We start from the raw sequence: 24,003 nt of genomic DNA, 5'->3' as shown, positions 1-24,003 counted from the left end.
TCTTAATTAAGAGAGTTATTAAGTACTGGATTTGGAAAAAAAAAAAATCTGTTTTTATCGAACAGGATGGAATGAAAGCCTAAACTCAGTATTGCCTATTTAGCCCCCTGAAATAACACAGCCCTACTGAGACAATCCCTGGGCAACAGGAAGGTCAAAGGAGAAAAAGTAAGCAACTCAGGGCTGAGCTATGATTCCTTTATTTATTCTTTTTTAAGATTTTATTTATTTATTTGAGAGAGCAAGAGAGCACATGAGGGGGGGAGGGTCAGAGGGAGAAGCAGACTCCCTGCTGAGCAGGAAGCCCGATCTGGGACTCGATCCCCGGACTCTAGGATCATGACCTGAGCCGAAGACAGTCGCTTAACCAACTGAGCCACCCAGGCGCCCACTATGATTCCTTTAAAACAAAAGAGGAGCAACCCGCGCCCCCTTTACCAAATACCACTTTTGCCTGGGGCCTTTGTAGCAAGCAGTGTTCCTGCCCTAGCTCTAGCACCTTATCATTTTGATAAAGACCTTATTTTCTTTTTACCCAGCTTATTACTTGAAATGATAATATAGCCTATGTTTGGTGTCGCAAGGCTGTGACACATTGTCCAAGTGTTTCAGTCTTAAAAAATAAATAAGGTTTAGTTTTTCCTCCAAAAATAAAAAAATTAAAATTAAAACTACTATATTAAAATAAGAAAGTACAGTAATATTAGAGCTAAATGAAAAAATATGAACCTAAACACAGGACCTTATAAATAAATATGTTCTTCTGCTCCTTCACTCAAATGGCAAGCAGCTGATATGTCACCTTAATTCTACCGAACCTCATGCATGCCGATTCTGGATTTCAATGCTATTACCTAGTAAAGGAACCAGGGTTTCACAGAGAGTGGGTGACCTGACCTGCCTTGAGCCAAGAAAATTCAGGACAGGCCCAGAACATCGTGTTGTCAGTTAGCAAAGATTTAGAGTCATCTGAAAGGATTGTTTAAAAATGACAAGTTTAAAGAGACTTCTACTGGCCCAACTGTGACCATGTGAACATCAAAAACAAGAACGACCACTGGTCCATGGCAATGCTTGAGAGAGACGGAATGATGCCATAAATTACAACTAAATTGATTGAGGCTTGATTTCTCTAAGATATACATATGTGACCCAGAGTGTCAAGTGCTGGGTATTGCAAGGACAAACTAACTGGGACAGAGTTTGAGGACTGGAGGGGTAAGGCTAACAATTAATTCCCAAGAAGGTTTACTGCAGATGACTAAATATTTGTACAGATGAATTATATGAATGTTTCTGTGTCTACAGTTGCATTTTTTCCCCTCTTGTCTGTTTCTTATAGGTTATAATAGCAAGAGGCATAAAAAGTAACTCAGCAAAGGCACTGATTCCAGCGGTGACAGAGGAAGAGCAGACCCCAGTAAGATAGGCTCTTTGAATCCACTGTGACCCACCTCCCCTGAGTTGTTGACCAGGGTCTACCAGGCTGCCGGCAGGGCAAGGAGACCTCAGGAAATTAATCAGGCAATAGCCCAGGAATGTTCCTAACCTGAAATCATACAATAACGAATAACTGTGTATTCTGTTGTGTTAAAGGTGTGGGGTTTTGTCATAGGTGTGGAGCCTACACATCTTTGTCTATCATATGCAACAGAAACAACTTTTAAGCTATTTGTTAAGCGGATACCACCAAATCAACCCCCATAGTTTATACGTGAGGATACTGAGGCCCACATGGATGAACTAATTTTCCCAAATCAGAATTTGGATTTGATTTCCTAACTCCCAGACCAGTGTTTTGTTTCCATGACACCACGTTGCTTTACTTGGTACCCTAAAACATTATGTACTTATACTAATGAATGAATACATTTTTATTAGTTGCTAAGTTTTTCCCCCCGAAAGTCTTTATATTTGTTTATCAAAATACTAACTTTAAAACAACTGTGGCTTTGCAATAATGTACTTCGGGCTGCATTTCAGTTTGGTGGCTTTAAGGCAAATAGTTCTCAACTGTGGGTTGATTCTGCTTCCTGGGGGATATCTGGCAACATCTGCAGACATTTTTGATTGTCATGACTGGACAGAGGTACAGTAATGGAATCTAGTGGGGAAAAGCCAGAGATGCTGCTAAACCTTCTACAATGCACAGAAAATCCTCCCCCCCCCCCCCAACAAAGAACTATCTGGCTCAAAATGTCAGTAGGGCCAAGATTTAGAAACCCTGATTTAGAAGATCACCCTGAGTTTTATTCGTAGCACTGCCACTTACTAGCTAAGATGGCATGGGGACACACAAGATCAGGGTGAGTGCCTGCTCGGTGCTACTGCGAGCGGCCAGTGAGATACGCATAGAGCTTACCCCAGAGCCGGACACTGATGAAGTTCTCAGCAGTTAGTTGCTAGTTGCTCTCAACTCATTAAAAGTGCCCAATACACTGTGGTTGTGAATCACCCCAGCTCTTGGGAAAAGGGCATTCTGAGACTCTGTGGTTATTCCCTAGCAACAAATTATTCACTGAGCTATCCAGAGTGGGAAATGAATTGTCCTAGCTTAAATTATCAGCACAATCAACAAGTGCTTAGTTGTGAAGGGTTACAACGCAGACCAATCTTCCGCCAGCTCTCATTTATGAATAAAATTATGGGGGGATCCAGGGGGCAGAAAGGGCTGACAAAGACCTCCACAGGCAGCCTGGACCTGGGATCTCATCTGCTACTGAGCTACTACAGTTCCGTGACGTTCGTCACTTGCCCGCACAGCCTGGTTCGTCACTTGCCCGCACAGCCTGGTTCGTCACTTGCCCGCACAGCCTGGTTCAGGGTAGTACACAAGGGTGAGTTAAAAAGTGCTTTCTACATGTGCTGGTGACAATATGATAACCATTCAGGTAGGCTGCTATTATCTGGAATGTACTATTATGTCATTGGTGCCATGTCACTTGTGTTTAAAGTGGGACTTCATTTGGTATCTTGCTCTTCTTCTTTCTCATCTGCTTCTACTCAGGCAGTGGTTCCCAAGCTTTAGTGCGCACCTGGAGAGTTTATTAAACCATAGACTGCTGGGTTCCATCCCCACAGGTTTCTGATTAGGTCTCAGGTGGGGCCCAAGCATTTGCATTTCGAACAAGCTCTCCAGGTGATGCTGATGCTGCTGGTCTAGGAAACGCATTTTGAGAACCACTGTACTAAGGAAAAGAATCAAAGTGGCAGTTCTGAGAATATTCCTTCTCTCATCCCAAAAACAAGTGCTACAATCAGTGTGTCTCCTTCATACCCAGAGAGGGACTCACTGAGATGTTTTCATTTACATGGGACCATTGCAGTAGAATATGCTCTTGTAGGAAACAATTTGCCCTAACTGATTAATTGCAGAAACCATGGGTGGTGGCACAACTGAGACTGACCTTATCAATCTGAGACACAGAGTCACCTCGTGCACCCAAACGGACCAGGGCCAGGGCAGTGAAGATGCTCAGAGAAGAAAAGAACACATTTTCACTCCCTTGATTATTATCCAACTCTCTGAACAGATTGAAGCAAAACTCTGCATTTGCTGCAGCAAGGGAGGCCATTGTGGAATGGAGTGCCGCCTAGAGGACAAAGAGAAATGGAATGAGTTCCAAGTATGTTTTCGGCGCATATAATGGTTTTTATATTCATCTATTTTTGTATTTAAACTTCATTTCTTCAGCCTTGGATGTAACCACCAAATAACTCAGAACAAAAAAAAATTTCCTTTGGTCCTGTATCCTTGTTACCAACACTCTAAAACTCTTCTGCCAACAACATCATGATACACTCACTTTCTTTAACACTGATTCTCTTTAGTGCAATGTTTCTGTGTTTCTGCCTATGCTCTCACACTATATTCCCACTTCTCCTTGATGTGGCATTTCTATCATCAGTGCCCTCTGAGATTTCTGTTTTCAACTCCTAAGCAGACACATTCCTGGGGTCTACCATCCATCAAATCACCCCAGCTTTCTAAGCTGAAATAGAGCAAAAGTGCTCCTCGCAGTAAAACAAATATTACAACATTAGACGGTCTATTAAATGGGGCTATAGTCCTTGCTTTCTCAATCTGTAGTTTTAAAAAATGTTAACATTTGGAGATTTAACACATAATCTCCTTACTCCTTCTCTCTAGAATAGCCACCCTACATGTGCTTAGAGTAATCATACATCCTCTTTTCAAGACTGTCCTAATTTTAAATATTATGCATCCTTGATCCTGTATTTATTATTTTCATACAACTTCCTAATTTTTTTGGACTGGAAAGTGTGATTAACTATATTATGTATCACAAACATTAACTATATTATGTAGCACAAACATGCACAAACATGACTTTCCAACACAGAGGTCTCTTACTGGGGAACTTGAGGTATAACAGCAAATTTAGAATCCAGGATGAAAATGCGATTGTCTTCAAATTCTTGATAATGTTGTTTCTGAAATATAGAGGGTGCCACCAGCATGGAATTCTTTAGGAATCTGCTTTGGTATTTCTTTGCAGAATTTTTCCAGGATACTAAACTGATCCCAATACCACAGTTGGGGTTGTCACAGACTAAAGGAATTCACTTGGATCCTCCAAATTATTCTGCTTGAATATTCTGTGACATTATGCCTAATGTGCGGCAGGTTCCAATACTCATGGACCCTTAAGGGACCCAGCCCTAACCCCAACCTTGTTGCTAAAAGTTGTTGACTTGGGTCAAGTCTTTAATTTCTCTAACCTTCTATACTGCATCTTATTCAGTGAGATGATCAATTTGCAGGACAGAAAACCACGTGTCCTTCCACCCTTAGAGCTGTAAAAGAACCACACAATATCGAAGCATTTGGGGAGGGGGTGGGGGCATGGTATGGAAAAGGAAGAAGGTCAACAGCAGGGAGATATGTGTGGTTTGAAAAAATAATATTCTAAAATTGCCATGGTGTTGATTTTGTTGAAGTCACAAACTTAATGCCTTTCAAAGTTACAAATGACATTAAAGCAAGTTTTCAATTTTTATTCTATCAAATGGAAGTTTGAGTTTAAAAAAAATAAGCAACAATCTAGTATAATGCCTGATTCATTGTAAACAGTCAAATGAATTGAAGCTGCCCTATATCCATTATTCTTTATTAAATGGTAATAAATTTGTTCTTTCTAAAAGACCACAAATTGGACATTTCCAGAGTATTCCTAAGGAAACTGTATTCTGCACTTTGGAATTCTAGCCCCTGAGAACATCACTGAGGCACAGGGCCATAAATAATGCTGTTTTGCAAGGTCAAATTCAGCTACTTTCAATTCATTACAGGTCCCACTCCTCAGTTATACCCCCAGAAATACAGGGTGAAAACTTCATTCACACTCCAAACACTCTTCACTCCAAGAAAGAACATCTAATGTTTTTTTAATGGTTTTCCAGAAAATTTAATGATTTCATATCAAATCCATGGAAACTAAGGGGATGCCCAGTGGCCGCTGTGATCAGAAGGAGAAACCCCTTCAGGTAAAGGCAAGAAGAAACCAGAAGAAGGAGAGGGCACAGGATGAGAGATGCAGGGCAGCTTTATGTGAGTGGTATTGTCAGGGATGAAGGCCCCCGAACTTTCCAGAGGCTCAAAGTCACATTCCACATTGGAGAAATAAGTATTGCTTCCAAAAAATGAAAAAAGTGACAAAACTGAAATTAGTGAATATATAAGTAAATTGAAACATATACTTAAATTGGAACTCAAATTGAAACATATTGATTTTTATATTAAATTTTGTACTCGTAAGAAGTTCCTTAATTTTAGAGAGAAATTGTATGCTAGATTCTGTCTCTTCAGTTTCCAAGACTTCATACTGAAAAGCACAGTAAATGAAATTAATCACTCTTAGGAAAGTAACCTTAAAAGCAAAATTACAGTAATTATTTCCAAATACTTACCAGTGAAAATTATACTTAATAGAGGATTGTGGATTTATTTTAATATATTCTATATAATTTATTTGATATATTTGATATAATATATTCAATATAATTTGAATCTTTAAGACCTCCAAAATTTAAAAATGACCCTATTTGAGGACCTGCCTGTGTGGGCCAGTGGAGTCTGGAAGCTACTTGGTTAGTATCATATCCCAAAGTACAAAATTTCAATGCACTTTTCTTTGGTCAAGCCCCAATTCTTCTTGATGCTTTACAAAAGTATGTCTTACTAGGGCACCTGCGTGGCACAGTGGGTTAAACCTCGTACTCTTGGTTTCAGCTCAGGTAGTGATCTCAGGGTCGTGGGATTGAGCCCTGCATGGGACTCTATGCTCAGCACGGAGTCGGCTTAGGACTCTCTTTCCCTCTGCCTCTGCCCCTCATATCCCACGGAATCTATCTCAAATAAATAAATAAAATTTTAATTTTTTTTTACTTTAAAGATTTTATTTATTTATTTGAGAGAAAGAGAGAGAGCGCACAAGCCTGAGAGCAGCCCAGGGAGAAGCAGGCTCCCCACTGAGCAGAGCTTGATTCCAGGACCCTAGGATCATGACCTAAGCTGAAGGCAGATGCTTAACCGACTGAGGCTCCCAGGTGCCCCAATTTTAAAAAAATTTTTTAAGTAAAAAAGTATATCTTGCTAAAAACTAATGATGTATGGTGATTAACATAACAATAAAAAATTTTTCTAAATATTTTATTATTGTTAATCACCATACATTACATCATTAGTTCTTGATGTAGTGTTCCATGATTTATTGTTTGTGCATAACACCCAGTGCTCCACGCAGAACGTGCCCTCCTTAATACCCATCACCAGGCTAACCCATCCCCCCACCCTCCTCCCCTCTAGAACCCTCAGTTTCTTTTTCAGAGTGCATCGTCTCTCATGGTTCATCTCCCCCTCCGACTTACTCCCCTTCATTCTTCCCCTCCTGCTATCTTCTTCTTTTTCTTTTTTCTTAAAATATGTTGTGTTATTTGTTTCAGAAGTACAGATCTGTGATTCAACAGTCTTGCACAATTCACAGCGCTCACCATAGCACATACCCTCCCCAATGCCTATCACCCAGCCACCCGATCCCTCCCACCCCCCACCACTCAGCAACACTCAGTTTGTTTCCTGAGATTAAGAATTCCTCATATCAGTGGTCATATGATACATGTCTTTCTCTGATTGACTTATTTCACTTAGCATAACACCCTCCAGTTCCATCCACGTCGTTGCAAATGGCAAGATCTCATTCCTTTTGATGACTGCATAATATTCCACTGTGTATATATACCACACCTTCTTTATCCATTCATCTGTCGATGGACATCTTGGCTCTTTCCACAGTTTGGCTATTGTGGACATTGCTGCTGTAACATTGGGGTGCACGTACCCCTTTGGATCACTACATTTGTATCATTGGGGTAAATACCCAGTAGTGCAATTGCTGGATCGTATGGTAGCTCTATTTTCAACTGTTTGGGGAACCTCCATACTGTTTTCCAGAGTGGTTGCACCAGCTTGCATTCCCACCAACAGTGTAGGAGGGTTCCCCTTTCTCCGCATCCCCGCCAACATCTGTCATTTCCTGACTTGTTAATTTTAGCCATTCTGACTGGTGTGAGGTGGTGTCTCATTGAGGTTTTGATTTGGATTTCCCTGATGCCGAGCGATGTTGAGCACTTTTCATGTGTCTGTTGGCCATTTGGATGTCTTCTTTGGAAAAATGTCTGTTTATGTCTTCTGCCCATTTCTTGATTAGATTATTTGTTCTTTGGGTGTTGAGTTTGATAAGTTCTTTATAGATTTTGGATACTAGCCCTTTATCTGATATGTCATTTGCAAATATTTTCTCCCATTCTGTCGGTTGTCTTTTGGTTTTGTGGACTGTTTCTTTTGCTGTGCAAAAGAAACTTTTTATCTTGATGAAATCCCAATAGTTCATTTTTGCCCTGGCTCCCCTTGCCTTTGGCGATGTTTCTAAGGAAGAAGTTGCTGCGGCTGAGGTCGAAGAGGTTGCTCCCTGTGTTCTCCTTTAGGATTTTGATGGACTCCTGTCTCACGTTTAGGTCTTTCAACCATTTGGAGTCTATTTTTGTGTGTGGTGTAAGGAAATGCTCCAGTTTCATTCTTCTGCATGTGGCTGTCCAATTTTCCCAACACCATTTGTTGAAGAGACTGTCTTTTTTCCATTGGACATTCTTTCCTGCTTTGTCAAAGATGAGTTGACCATAGAGTTGAGGGTCCATTTCTGGGCTCTCGATTCTGTTCCATTGATCGATGTGTTTGTTTTTGTGCCAGTACCATACTGTCTTGATGATGACAGCTTTGTAATAGAGCTGGAAGTCCGGAATTGTGATGCTGCCAGCTTTGCTTTTCTTTTCCAACATTCCTCTGGGTATTCGGGGTCTTTTCTGGTTCCATACAAATTTTAGGATTATTTGTTCCATTTCTTTGAAAAAAGTGGATGGTATTTTGATGGGGATTGCATTAAAAGTGTAGATTGCTCTAGGTAGCACTGACATCTTCACAATGTTTGTTCTTCCAATCCATGAGCATGGAACGTTTTTCCATTTCTTTGTGTCTTCTTCAATTTCTTTTATGAGTATTTTAGAGTTTTCTGAGTACAGATCCTTTGCCTCTTTGGTTAAATTTATTCCTAGGTATCTTATGGTTTTGGGTGCAATTGTAAATGGGATCGACTCCTTGATTTGTCTCTCTTCTGTCTTGTTGTTGGTGTATAGGAATGCCACTGATTTCTGTGCATTGATTTTATATCCTGCCACTTTACTGAATTCCTGTATGAGTTCTAGCAGTTTTGGGGTGGAGTCTTTTGGGTTTTCCACATACAGTATCATATCATCTGCAAAGAGTGAGAGTTTGACTTCCTCTTTGCCGATTTGGATGCCTTTGATTTATTTTGTTGTCTGATTGCTGTGGCTAGGACTTCTAATACTATGTTGAATAGCAGTGGTGATAGTGGACATCCCTGCCGTGTTCCTCACCTTAGGGGGAAAGCTCTCAGCTTTTCCCCATTGAGAATGATATTCGCTGTAGGTTTTTCATAGATGGCTTTTATGATATTGAGGTATGTACCCTCTATCCCTATACTCTGAAGAGTTTTGATCAAGAAAGGATGCTGTACTTTGTCAAATGCTTTTTCTGCATCTATTGAGAGGATCATATGATTCTTGTTCTTTCGTTAATGTATTGTATCACGTTGATTGATTTGCGGATGTTGAACCAGCCTTGTAGCCCAGGGATAAATCCCACTTGGTCATGGTGAATAATCATTTTAAGGTACTGTTGGACCCTATTGGCTAGTATTTTGGTGAGAATTTTTGCATCCATGTTCATCAAGGATATTGGTCTGTAGTTCTCCTTTTTGATGGGGTCTTTGTCTGGTTTTGGGATCAAGGTAATGGTGGCCTCATAAAATGAGTTTGGAAGTTTTCCTTCCATTTCTATTTTTTGGAACAGTTTCAGGAGAATAGGTATTAATTCTTCTTTAAATGTTTGGTAGAATCCCCCTGGGAAGCCGTCTGGCCCTGGGCTTTTGTTTGTTGGGAGATTTTTGATAACTGCTTCAATTTCCTTAGTGGTTATAGGTCTGTTCAGGTTTTCTATTTCTTCCTGGTTCAATTTTGGTAGTTGATACATCTCTAGGGATGCACCCATGTCTTCCAGGTTATCTAATTTGCTGGCATAGAGTTGCTCATAATATGTTCTTAGAATTGTTTGTATTTCTTTGGTGTTGGTTGTGATCTCTCCTCTTTCATTCATGATTTTGTTGATTTGGGTCATTTCTCTTTTCTTTTTGATCAGTCTGGCCAGGGGTTTATCAATCTTGTTAATTCTCTCAAAGAACCAGCTCCTAGTTTCATTGATCTGTTCTACTGTTCTTTTGGTTTCTATTTCATTGATTTCTGCTCTGATCTTTATTATTTCTCTTCTCCTGCTGGGTTTAGGCTTTATTTGCTGTTCTTTCTCCAGCTCCTTTAGGTGTAGGGTTAGGTTCTGTATTTGAGACCTTTCTTGTTTCCAGAGAAAGACTTGTATTGCTATATACTTTCCTCTCAGGACTGCCTTTGCTGTATCCCAAGGATTTTGAACAGTTGTGTTTTCATTTTCATTGGTTTCCATGAATTTTTTTAATTCATCTTTAATTTCCTGGTTGACCCATTCATTCCTTAGTAGGATGCTCTTTAGCCTCCATATATTTGAGTTCTTTCCAACTTTCCTCTTGTGATTGAGTTCTAGTTTCAAAGCATTGTGGTCTGAAAATATGCAGGGAATGATCCCAATCTTTTGGTACTGGTTGAGACCTGATTTGTGACCTAGGATGTGATCAATTCTGGAGAATGTTCCATGGGCACTAGAGAAGAATGTGTATTCCGTTGCTTTGGGATGGAATGTTCTGAATATGTCTGTGAAGTCCATTTGGTCCAGTGTGTCATTTAAAGTCTTGATTTCCTTGCTGATCTTTTGCTTAGATGATCTGTCCATTTCAGTTAGGGGGGTGTTAAAGTCCCCCACTATTATTGTTTTGCTGTCAATGTGCTTCTTCGCTTTTGTTATTAATTGCCTTATATAATTGGCTGCTCCCATGTTGGGGGCATAGATATTTACAATTGTTAGATCTTCTTGTTGGATAGACCCTTTAAGTAGGATATAGTGTCCTTCCTCATCTCTTATTACAGTCTTTGGTTTAAAATCTAATTTGTCTGATATAAGGATTGCCACCTCAGCTTTCTTTTGGTGTCCATTAGCATGGTAAATGTTTCCCCCCCCTCACTTTCAATCCGGGGGTGTCTTTGGGTCTAAAATGAGTCTCTTGCAGACAGCATATTGATGGGTCTTGTTTTTTAATCCAATCTGATAGCCTGTGTCTTTTGATTGGGGCATTTAGCCCATTTACATTCAGGGTAACTATTGAAAGGTATGAATTTAGTGCCATTGTATTGCCTGTAAGGTGACTGTTACTGTATATTGTCTCTGTTCCTTTCTGATCTGTGCTGCTTTTAGTCTCTCTCTTTGCTTAGAGGACCCCTTTCAATATTTCTTGGAGGGCTGGTTTTGTGTTTGCAAGTTCCTTTAGTTTTTGTTTGTCCTGGAAGCTTTTTATCTCTCCTTCAATTTTCAGTGAGAGCCTAGCTGGATATAGTATTCTTGGCTGCATATTTTTCTCATTTAGTGCTCTGAAGATATCATGCCAGTCCTTTCTGGCCTGCCAGGTCTCTGTGCATAGGTCTGTTGCTAATCTAATATTTCTACCATTGTAGTTTACATATCTCTTCTCCCGAGCTGCTTTCAGGATTTTCTCTTTGTCTCTGAGACTCATAAGTTTTACTATTAGATGTTGGGTTGTTGACCTATTTTTATTGATTTTGAGAGGGGTTCTCTGTGCCTCCTGGGTTTTGATGCCTCTTTCCTTCCTCACATTAGGGAAGTTCTCTGCTATTATTTGCTCCAATATACCTTCTGCCCTTCTCTCTCTTTCTTCTTCTTCTGGGATCCCAATTATTCATTAGAATGTTGTTTCGTCTTACCGTATCGCTTATCTCTCAAATTCTGCCCTCGTGATCCTGTAGTTGTTTCTCTTTTTCCCAGCCTCTTTATTGTCCATCATTGGGTCTTCTATATCACTGATTCTCTCTTCTGCCTCATTTATCCTAGCAGTTAGTGCCCCCATTTTTTATTGCACCTCATTAATAGCCTTTTTGATTTCGACTTGGTTAGATTTTAGTTCCTTTATTTCTCCAGGAAGGGTTTCTCTAATAACTTCCACGCTTTTTTCAAGCCCAGCTAGTATCTTTAAAGTCATGATTCTGAACTCTAGGTCCGACATCGTACTAATGTCCGTATTGAGTAGGTCCCTGGCTGACGGTACTACCTCTTGTTCTTTTTGCTGAGGTGATTTTTTTCGTCTTGTCATTTTGTCCAGAGGAGAATAGATGAATGAGAGAACAAAATGCTAACAGGTTAACAACGTCCCCAGCAAATATACTCTACACAAATCAGAAAAGACCTGAAACCAGGGGAAAAGAAAGGGAAAGAAAGAGAAAAGAAAGAGAAAAGAAAGAAAGAAAAAAAAAAAAACAAAAAGAAAAAGATTAAAAACAAAAACAGAACAATACAAAAAAAACCAAATATGATCAAATATGATCAGGCTAGTGCATAGATCAATGCCGCACACTAGATTTTGGGCGTATTTTGGTCAGTTAGAAAAAAGTGCCTCCTAAAATTTTAAAGGAAGAAAGACTTATATATGTACAAAATAAGGGTTGATACAATGAAGGGATGGAAGATGACTGTAAAGATGAAAATTATAAAAGATTTTATAAAAGGAATTGATACGATAAGAAGTTGTTTGAAAAAAGAAAGAAGAAGATTTAAAAAAAAAAAGGGGAGAGAATGTGATCAGGCAGGAGACTAGAACAAAGCCATACAGTAGTGATTTAGGGTATATTTTGATGTAGAAGAAACCGTATCTCAAAATTTTAAAGAGAGAACAACTTATATATATATATATGCCAAAAATAGGGGTAACTACTATGAAGGGATAAAATATGACTCTAAAAATGAAAAATAAAAAATGTTTTTTTAAAAAAAGGGATTGATAAGATGTTGGTTGAAAAACGGAAAAAGAGAAATTAAAAAAACAGTTAAAAATTAACTTTGAAAAACTAATGAATCATGGTAAAAAAAAAAGCCATGAATTCTATGTGCAGTATTAGCACATAGAATTATGTGCTAGCGCTGGAGTTCTCCCGTTCTCCTTGATCGGTAAACTTGGTCTTGGCTTGCTGGCTGTTCCTGCTGATCTTCTGGGGGAGGGGCCTGTTGCCGTGGTTCCCAAATGTCTTTGCCGAAGGCGGAATTGCCCCACCCTTGTTCCGGGCTAAGCAAGCTGCACCGGTTTGCTCTCAGGAGCTTTTGTTCCCTGCAAGCTTTCCGTACAGCTTTGGAGGAAAACAGTGAAAATGGCAGCCTCCCAATCTCCACCCCAGAGGAGGCAAGAACTCGGGGCTCCGCTCCTCAGTGCGCCCCCAGAGAAAAGCAGTCAATCACTCCCATCTCCCCGGTCTCCGGCCGCACTCCGTGCTCACCCGGCCTGTGACCGAGCGTTTCTATCTCTGGCTCCCGACCCCGTGTGGAGTCTCCAAACCCAGCAGATCCCTGCGGTGCGCTCCCACGCCGCTCCTCCCGGGGGAGGAAGGGGAGTCTCCCCGGCTCTGCCGCTTGTTGGGTCCCTGCTGGAGGAGCAGTGGCCCGACTGGGCCGCGGATCACAGTTTATGGCCACCCCGAGCTGAGAGCCCGCGCCTCGGCTCCATTTCTGCAGCCGGCTTCCCCGCTCCGATACCTGGGAGCTCTGCCGCACTCAGGCACCCCCGGTCTTTCTGTGACCCCGAGGGTCCTGAGACCACACTGTCCCGGGAGGATTCCACCCCACGCTTAGCCACTGCAGCGACGTCCCTCCGCGGAGCCGACTTCTAAAAGGTCTGATTTTGTGCTCCGCGGCTCTAGCACTTGCCAGAAGCGGCCGACGGAGGCCCCCTCCCCCGCCGTCTATCCTCCCAAATATCGCCTCGGATTCACTTCTCCGCACGTCCTACCTTCCGGTAAGTGGTCGCTTCTCTGTTCAGAGAGTTGTTGCTACTCTCCTCTTCGATCTCCTGTTGAGTTCGTAGGTGTTCAGAATGGTTTGATCCCTATTCAGCTGAATTCCTGAGACCAGATGAAATCCAGGTCTCCTACTCCTCTGCCATCTTGCTCCAACAATAAAAAATTTTTTTAAAAAGTATATCTTTGCTATATTACCCCTTGGGCAAGGGGGGTGGGCCCTTCATGTTTTTAAAAACCGTTCCTTAAATCATTTTCTAAGCAATAATTATAAATGTTCATTTTCTAATTTTTTAACCATCCTGGTGACTTTTCACAAAACTATCGTATTGGAGAGAAGAGAAGCTACACAGGAATTTGTTTACTGAGGCAACTGAGGACACATTTTTATGAGTTAGATCAATTTTACGGCAGAGACACCATACTAGATAAACATAAAAAGAAAATGAGCTGAGACTCTCCTAGACCAATACAAATTCTCAAGCAATGACTTTTAAACTGACAATTGGTACTAGATCATATATCTTTAAACATTCCTGTACAGACGTGTTTATGCACTTTGAAAATAAATACCAAATACTATGTTCCATTTCACATACGTGTTTTTATCTTTCTCTCTGCAGGTGCACTGCAGTTTCTAGAAATGGAAGCAAAATTCTTTCCTTGTCTTTTGATCTAAAGTCTAAATCTCACTGGCAAATAGATAAACAATATTTAAGGGTGAGTTACTTTTTTACACTCCCAAGGTTCCATCAGGTGACAGATGAATAAATATTAACATTAGTGCCAAAACTGTGATTTTCTTTTCTCTTATAATTACTTTTTATCGCAACTTTAAAGAAAATAATAAACAAGCACCAAGAGAAATAAATTAAGTTCAAACAGGCCATCCAAAAGTATCCAATGATTTGGGTCCCAGTTAAATGACTAAAGGAAACAGAAGAGGAAAATAAATCACGTTAAGCCACAGAAGGTATCAGTATGATACTACCCAGGACCCAGGATGCCATTGTCCAGACATAACAGTGAAGGAATATGATTTCCAAATCAGGAGGGAACTTGGCTTCAGATTAATTTTTCATCCCACTAAAAAATACTGTATTCTTACATTCTTTACACAAATATTTTAGTTTATTATACAGATATATAATTTATAATTTTCAAGTTAACACAAATTAACAAAGATTCCTGAAGGTTTTTAAATCCCAAGCGTCTACCTTGAGGATCTAAAACCCCATGGGAACTCAAAGCTTATTTGTTTACTTATGGTATATTTTAATCCAAGAAATTTTTTACCCCTTCCTTCTTATAGTCAACACTTTTTATGTCAAAACAAAAGAATACATATTCTCACTAAAGCTTTTTCAAAAGTCGAATAAAAGGCAAGAAAAATAATTTTTAAATAAAGCATAGGAAAAACTAGGGACAAAACACAATAAAAAAAACCATGAAATTATAATGATATTTTATGGACCTAAACATACTATACCTGATAGATAAATTATGTGCCTTAAATATTTGATCAAAATATTACCTATTCTCAGGATAACTTTGTCTATACAAGGAAAAGTAATCCTATTTCATGGTACATTACTGAAGAAAAAAAATACTCCTGTATTTACTGAATTAAATACACTTATTGGGGGGAAAAAAAATGAGTAACCACTATCGAGCATGCTTAATTTTTATTCTTATCATATAAGTCAAATGTAATGCTATCAGTAGTTACTCCTCTACAGAAGTATTTTCAAATCTTTCCATTTCTCTTAAATTCTGGTTTCAAATTTTAATAAATCCCTAAGCAGACAAACACCATGCTATGTGATTTTTAAAGTTCAATTCTAATCTCAAAACCTAGTTTTTCCTATGCTGTATTTAAAAATTCTAAATTATAATGCCTAAAATAAGAACGCTGGAAATACAGAATCTAGATTTAGATTGGTACATAATTCCCCAAGTGCTATTTATCTATTCAAGAATGGAATATGAGGTGTTCGGCTCTTTCCGATCCCCTGCATGATGCTGCCTGCCCTTCTCCCCGGGACACCACATAAAGTCAGCCATAGACGAGCCCGAAGAGAGAGAAGCTGAGGGCAGGACTAGGCAATGATTCTGATATTATTTGATGAGTTCAGACCCTCAGGTGCAAACAGCCATTATTCTCTCTGTCTCTGTCTCTGTCTCTATCTCTTGCCCTCTTTGTCTCTCTCATTCAAAGTGTCTGACCAGACTTTCAGTTGTGGGCTTCAGAAATATTTACCTTGCTCTCTTCATAGAGGAAGTTAGCAGCAGGTTGGGTGAGTCTGAAAGAGTTCCTTGCATTACTCTGAAATATAAAGCCTCTGACTCAGACACTCCCTACTTCCTTTTGTGATGACCATGGAAGTTTTAAATAATGGCATTAAAATGTAATTATGTTAAGGCCCTTTATAAAGCAAATTAAGAGAAATGTGTAGCGTATGTGCTACAGATCTAATTAAAAGTAGTCGAAGTAGAGATGCTTTAATAAGTATAATTTAGCATGGAACTTTAATTTGGTATTAACATCACATAGTATTTTATGTAGTATATGTAAATATGCATATATTGTGCTACACCTGGTATTTTTCTACAGGGAAAGGCATGCTTTTCAGATTCAACCACTGATTTTTGCTACTGCTGTTTGTTGGAGTCCACCTCCTCCTCAGATATTGGTCTCTAACAAGAAATACTGCAGAGCCTCACCTAGAAGAGCATTAGTAGGCCCCTAGAGAAGGGGAGAGGGTAAGAGATGGGGAACAAAGTGGGGGCAGCAAGCACTGTTCTGGCTCAGAGATGGGATTTCTGTATTTGAGGACAGCGGGTGAGCTCACTCTTTAATGACTCCCCAGGTTTTACTTTACGAAGTGTTTCTGACTTTACCTTACACATTATTCCTATAAGCATTTGCCCACCCTGCCTTCATTTCTTTTTTTAAAGATTTTATTTATCAGAGAGAGAGAGAGAGAGCACAAGCAGGGGGAGTGGCAGACAGAGGGAGAAGCGGGCTCCCCCCTGACGAAGGAGCCTGATGCAGAATTCGATCCCAGGACCCCGGGATCACAACCCGAGCCAAAGGCAGACGCCCAACTGACTGAGACACCCAGGCATTCCCCACCATGCCTTCATTTTAATTGCATGTTTTAATGCTAGAAGGGAATATCCTGATCATTTAAAGTTCTCTAAGGTGAATATCCTATCAGAGGGATAGTTGTGTTTGAACACATTGAACACATGGGGAGAAACCTACCTCCACCAGAAGATGAATAAGCTAGTGATAGGAACACTGAAAACTAAGCAAACAAAAAAATTAGGAAAAAAATATAATTATTAACTCAAGGGAAAACAAAGATTACACAGTGAAATGTGTAGCCTACTACACTTTACAGCTCAACTGTAGGTAATATTCTCTTAGTCGTAATGATTTAAATACTAAGTATTGAGCTAAACAAGACTCATGATATATCTCTGTAAGGAAGCCAGGAAGAAACTGTGGGTAGGGGTCAGGTGGTGAATACAGGGTATCCACGAGGCATATCCTCATTCCATGAAAGGAAGTCTATAGTATTAGTCTTGAAAAGTAAAATGCAAAAAAGAGCAGGATTAGCATGGTATTTAACTGTCTGGAGGAAGATACAAGCCAGCATTAAAAGCACTTGAGATTGGAGATAAGTATACACCTATGAAATCACCACCACAATCAATCATACTTCAATTAAGTGGTTTTAAAAACAAAAGCATTGAGAGTTGTTTTTCCTGTTACATGAGAAGCAGTGTGGGACGGGGAGGGAAGAGGGCACTGCTGGTCTACTTGATCTTTGGTCTCATTTTGACTCCTCACTGCTTAGATCATATCCAAACTTGCAAGAGATGAAGGATAAAATACTAGACCTAGGGTTAAGTTCCACCTTAGCAACTCTACTAGCCATATGACCTTGAGCCAATAACTTACTTTCTTTGAGCCCCCATTTTTCTATCCATAAAATCAAAATTCAGATCAATTCTATTTTTATTTAAAGACATATGAATGAATGTGTACATCTATAGATACTATATACTATACCATTTATACTATGTATATATACCAGTATAGCATTTGGTGCAGGAGAGGCCCTCAATAATTTTAATCCCCCTCCATGCTCACTTTGCCCTGGCTCTATTGTATTATATGTGATTACATACAACATAAGAAGTTGGATCACCTCAACTGTTTGTAGATAGCATTTTACCTTCCAGAATCTGGGGTTTTACTGCTATTATCTTTCTAGTGTGATAGTTCCAGCCTTCTGAAAATAATACAATGATAAATAATACATGGAGATTTTCATCATGGGAGGAATGAAGAGGGCTCTTAGGAATAATGGGCAGTTGGGAGTGCAAGCTCAGAGTTAAGAGGTGGGGAAGGGACCTCTGTTGGCATGGAGGTTTAGGTGTGAACCAAGAACCAGGGTGCTCCATTGGTTCCAATTTGCCTGAGACTTTCCTGGTTTTAGCACTGAAAGTCCCACATCCTGGGACCCCCTCTGTCTTGGTGGGACGCCCACTGGAGCACATTTCCTCTCTTCACCCGCAGTTCCCAGACCATTGCTTATCTAGCACACCCCAAAACTGTGCTCCACACCAGGTCCTGGTCATTCCCTTCAAACTATCTTGAGACATACAAAATGTATTACTGACACCCAAAATATGTCTTCATCTGCTCACTGATGCCTGAAATCATCATGACAGGACACATGGGGTCCCAAGCCAGTCAGAAGGGAAGCACAAAAGAATACACACATTATGATTCCCTTTATGAGAAGATGAGGCCCGGCAAAATTGTATTTTTAAGGATGCTTACATAGATGGGCAGACTATGTTAAGGGAATGATTGCCTTTACTTAGCTCTACTTACCTCTTATGGGGAGAGAAGGTTTTTGGTAAAAGGATGAGGAAGGAGGCTTCAGAGATATTGGCAATGTTCTATTTGTTAAATTGTATGCATATATTTTATGTATCCAAGTTATATTTCATAATTTTAAAAAGTCAATCAAAATATATAAGGAAATAAAATACCTCAGAAATAGGATCAAGTGCATTGTATATAACTAATAATTGACCTATTCCTGAGGGCAGATTGTGATGGAGGCTGGGCGGGGTACCCTGAGCTAAAGACAGAGAGGCAGTGAGGTAAAGAACAGGGTGCCAAACAGGACTGGAGACCAGACAGATCTGGTGCATGATGGGAGACCAGGGGTCCCAGTGTTCCCTCCAACCCCCAAACTCAGCAATTCCTCCAGAGGAGCCACCTGGGGAGATTTCAGACCTCCGCATGGGATCATCGGCCATTTTTTAGATCTTTCTTGAGATTTAGCAGTGAGATTACCTCTCACATACAGCAACAGAAACAGGAGCAGCCTTTTGAATATGCAAATAAATAATGCATTCACACCAGCCTCCCGGCGCGTGCACACACACAGTGATGAAACTCTGATCTCTCTTCTCAAAGTGATGCATTCTCACTCGCAAAGAAAGTGTTTCCACACCACTCTGGACTGTTCAGCCCTACGTGTTTTCCCAAGGCACTCAGGAAGGGGACAAAGAAGAGGGGAGCTGAAAGTCTGATTTACCACTATCTAATAAAAAAAAAAAAAGCATTTCTAAGCTGAATATTTTCCTAAAAACCTTAGAATTAGGTTTTAAAGGCTGTCCATAGGTGCAGTCTACATCCTCCCTGCCCCAGCAACTGCTTATTGATGTGTAGACTTAGCTTCTGGGATGGATTCCCTGTGACTCAGAGTAAGCACTGTCCCTAAAGAAGCTAATAAGCATTAAGCCTTTGTACCAAGTTTCAAAATCGTATCTAAGGCAGTCATTATGGGGTTCACTCAGTTTGTATGCGAATCAGATTTAAAAGGGGAATCTGCCCATCTCTCTTCTTTACAATGCCAATGGTTTTAATGTAAGTACACAAAAAGTTTCAGGATCTACAGTATTTATTAGCCTGTCTCAAAACATACCCTCTGTGAGAGGGATCATCAGTAAACTAAAGCAAGACATCAGGACTTCTGTGACTTTTGTATGAAAATTTATTGCAACTTGTCATTGATCTCTTGTAATTATTTTCAACCTTATCCTGTGTAGATGTGCTTAGCATAAGAATCTAAAGACAGAGTTTAATACAGTATCTTCACCATTCCTCAAACTCGGATGTTCATCTGGACCTCAAACTATTTTAACTGGCTTCTTTTTGTACTGTCTTCCAACCTTCTCCTACTTCCTCTTCATCCCAGTTTTTTTCTGGCCTGGAATTTTCCAGAAATATATCTGTTGGGTTTGTAATCTCACCTGACTTCTCTAGAGGCTTACCTGAACTGAGCAGCTTCAGAGAGAAGCTGAAACTTGGGGTGTTAGTTCATTCTTGTCACCCGGCCAGACTTTTCTCCACCCTTCTGATCTGGCAATGAATGGAAAGCTCCATCTGCAACATCTGGATCCTCCCTGCTACAATACAGGCTACAGTTCATTGAAATGGGTTTGCCCCTTGATAATGGCCATGTGTAGGCAAAAAGGTAGGTTAGGGCCAACTGGTTGCTGACAACTTTGCCATTAGAACATACCACACAGGGCAACCCTCTCAGGTCCCCTTCCCGCCTTGGGAGTTTTGTACTATCACTTTGCTCTCGCTCAATAAACTGCTTTGCTGCCCACCAAAAAGAAAAAAAAAAAAAAGAACATACCACACAGGGGCATCCATTCCAGTCCCAGTGCCAGCATCACATGGTTGAGCTGGGAGCCCCCTGCATCTGCTGTGTGCAGAAGGAACTGCAAGCCTGGTTCTTTTGGCTGAACGTTTTCCAGTGTACAGCCAATGCTTACCCAAATGACTGGGTCTTCCACTGTAAAAAGGTACTGGAACCTGAAGGAGCCACAATCTTACAGTAGCTTGTCAATTTTATCTATCTTGTTTCTTTCCAAGGAAGAAGAGGAGCCAGCTAGCTTATCCAAAATCCAATAGTCATTGTTCACTTCCGTGATGGTTTATGGGTAATATAATAGTAAAGAAAAATAAAGTCACAAAAAATCCCTGAAACTTATTTTGATTTAGTAGTTTCAGCGAATTTTCTGGTGGAGAAGGGTACTGTTAATACGGAAAACAGGATTACAAATGGATTTCCTATTCTCTGTGTTCTGATTGCATAGAGCTGAAATATGTTTAGTTCCATATTCTTTCTATCATCTGCCTATTGTAGGCATAAAGTACTTTCAAGTGGTAAAACACCCAGTAGGTAAAAGGTAAGCAATCCAAGTGACACATAAACTAGATAATCCTCCTACAATTACCAAGAACCAACCATAATTAAAGTTCTTCTCACCGATGTTTTCTTCTCCACTTTAACTCAGACAACCCTCCTACCACTGTGTTTGCAATAGTCTATTTAGAACTAACCAATCCCAAAGTGACAGAAGTCTGAGAAGGAAGCTCAGCCATGGGAACTGGCATGTCGTATCAATTCTTCTCTCTTGCCATACAATGATAACCCAAATTTCCATAGGCCTTACCAGTTCATGAGTACAGATGAGATCACATGAATTGTAATAACCTAAATTTGACTGTCTCTTGTCCTCACTTATTTACCCAGGACTGAAGCTTGGGATGATGTTTGAGGGTTCCCAAGGAAACAAGTTTGCTCACCAGCTAAAGCCACCATATAAGCCTTCCATATTTCTCTTCTGTTCTGGTACCTTCATCGACATCCTCAGTCTCCAGGATCCTTGAGGATCCCTCATCTTTTTTACTTCTCAATGAAGGAGCACCGCTGTCCCCACCAAGAATATTATTTCCTGGTGTCCTCACAATTGTTGTGGGGGGGGAGGGTTCAACACCTCCATGAAAAAATGGGAAGAAGGTCCCTTCATCACTCGTATTGTACCTTATTACCAGGCACCTGGCAGAGATGCATATCCTGGGATTTGTCATCTCAACAGTTTCTTTGGCTGATGCTTATCCTTGGGACCAGGTGAATAACAGAGATTCTTCCATTTTGTCTTGTTCTTTTTCACTCACCCATGATGCCCATTAATACCCATGCATAAACATCCTTTTGGTAGGCTCCTTGCCTCAGTTAAATGAACAATTATAAGTATGCACTTTGGGGGACTACCAAACCATCATATGACCCAAATATGTCTACATTGTCTTTACTGTTACTACTGAACTTTCAATATATGAAGGCTTTATCTGAAGCTTATTCTCCTGTTACTAGCCTCAAATGAACTGCTAGGCATATCTTCTCTTTAAAGGCATAAAGTAAAGTGAATAAAATGCCCACCTTTCCCAAAAGAAGGTTGGGAAATAAAACAAAGTAATCTAGACCGAAGTCATTCTTCTTTCTTCCCTCATGTACATGACAGTGTCTGATATAATATGCAGCATTAATAAATGCTACTGAATTAATGAAATGACCTAAGGTAAAATAAGTGTTATGACAGAACAGCAAACAAGTGAGAGTTCTGAGGGAGAAATAATTAATTGGAAGTGGGAGTCTTAAGTAGGCCTCACAAGTGAGCAAGCATCTAATCTGGATCTTGAGGAATGAGGATGAGAAGCATTCCAGGGAGAGAGAAGAGCCTGAGTAAAGGCCCATGGGAGTAGTGGACGTGATGCGTTCTGGGAATAGCTGGAAAATAGCTAGTGAGAAGGGGTGGAGGGGCGGAGGCATGGCAGGCTCTGCTGTCTGGATGGATGACGATGCTTTTGACAGAGACAAAGAATCCAGTGTAAGAGTATATGAGACAGAAGAAGAGATAACAGGGTCTGCTTCTGATACATTGAATTTGAGATGCCTATAGGACACCCAGCTGGACAAAGTAGTTGGAAATTCAGGTCTGTATATAAAAGAGGTGGTTGGCGAGATAGACGCTAATTCGGGAGTCTTTGACACCTAGATGGTAATTAAAACCATGAATGAGATTACCATACAAAGGTAAGAAGAATAAAAGCTCATTGCGAAGGCCCCCTGAGAAACTTCTACATTTATGAGATAGGCAAAGCAAGGGTCCAGACCCCTAAAGGGACTTAAAAAGGCCTGGCAATCAGCTATGGCTAAAAATTAAATATTTGAAGAAGAGTCAAGTAGTACGGCTACATGACTTTTCTGCAGTAGCCGCAGGAAGCCCAAGAGCAGCACAGACGAAGAAAAATAAAATGGTTGGGTTTTGAATTATAAATGCAGGTGATGTGGAATCAAATTTAGCGAGTGTAATAAGAGTGCAGTTGAAATGGTGGACCATGAAGTCCAGGTTTAACAGACCATACTAAAGAGAGAGCATGACCCTCTTCACAATTTCTCAGAGCAGAGATGGTTGCAGAACCATGGACATCAGCACATGAGGCTCCTGCCCCAAACTCCTATACCTGCAGCGAGCATGGTAAGCCTTGGCAGGCTACCTGGAAGGTGAACCATAAGATTATGCACATCATTACGCTGGAAGACAAGATGTTATTAAGCATGTTTAATGGGAATGTGGGCCATACAAAGGTCAGTAAGTGTGACTGGGGTAAAGAGCTCAAAACTCTAGAAGTGGATCTTCTCCAGCTGGTAACAAGGTCCACATGTGCTCAGAGAAGTGGCCTGCAAAGGAGGACGAGAGGCTAGGTATTAGATGGTATACCAACATCAGTGTTCAAGCCCAGGACACTTTGAAAGAAAAATCACAAATAGTAACTAAGACCCAGATGCCAAAGTCCTCTACAGTCCTCAGGGCATAACTAAGAGTCTGACAGATGGGAAGTGGACAGGCTGGGAGAGAAAGGGCAGATGTAGGTGTTTAGAGTTTCAAAAGAGAAAGGGCAATAGAAGATGAAAAATGCTCTGAAGATGTTGGTGGGGAGCCAGAGAAAAGCTCTTACCTTCTCCTCCTGGCCTCAGACAAGGAGTTCATAGGAAATAAACAGCTTCCACTTGAGAAGGGCTTGATGCAAGTACTAGGAGTAAATTCAGGCTTATACGAGGTACGGGTTGAGGAGGCTGTGAACTCTGGTTAGAGCTCTGTAGTTGGGTTAAGAATACACCATTTCTGCAGTGACAGAATACTAATACTGGCACTGAAAGGGAACAGCCTCAGGATTAGTGATGATTTTTCCAAAGAATAGAACAAAAATTCTTTATCATGTGCCCTCTGTTAGTCAGATACTAAAGGAGGCGTATAAAGGCACATATATGGGGAATGAAAAAAAACCTCCCTATCTTTATGGAGTTTTCAGTATATTTAGGGTTAAAAGACATTAAAATGCATAAAAATAATGAGAAATACAGGGTGGCATAACGTAAATAACACAGTCTAAGTGTGTGGAGTTTAAGGAGGCTGAGGTCCTTGCAGGCTGAAGCAGCCATGCTGGCAGCACGAATG

At 40.4% G+C, this 24,003-nt stretch overlaps 1 protein-coding gene across 3 annotated transcripts in view; it reads right to left on the bottom strand.

Moving 5' to 3' along the window:
- The window catches only part of SERPINB7 (serpin family B member 7), a 75,871-nt gene that overhangs the window by 20,468 nt on the left and 31,400 nt on the right, over nucleotides 1–24,003 (bottom strand). For all 3 annotated transcript variants that reach the window (XM_027576353.1, XM_027576352.1, XM_027576354.1), the window contains one exon: nucleotides 3,408–3,593. In XM_027576353.1, coding sequence (XP_027432154.1) covers nucleotides 3,408–3,593 — 186 coding nt within the window. The remainder of the gene's footprint in view (nucleotides 1–3,407; nucleotides 3,594–24,003) is intronic.

The sequence above is a fragment of the Zalophus californianus genome, chromosome 14 (assembly GCF_009762305.2).
Source record: "Zalophus californianus isolate mZalCal1 chromosome 14, mZalCal1.pri.v2, whole genome shotgun sequence".
NCBI classification, from domain to species: Eukaryota; Metazoa; Chordata; class Mammalia; order Carnivora; family Otariidae; genus Zalophus; species Zalophus californianus.
The sequence above is the reverse complement of the archived record's forward strand: the minus strand, read 5'-3'. Positions and strand labels throughout refer to the sequence as shown.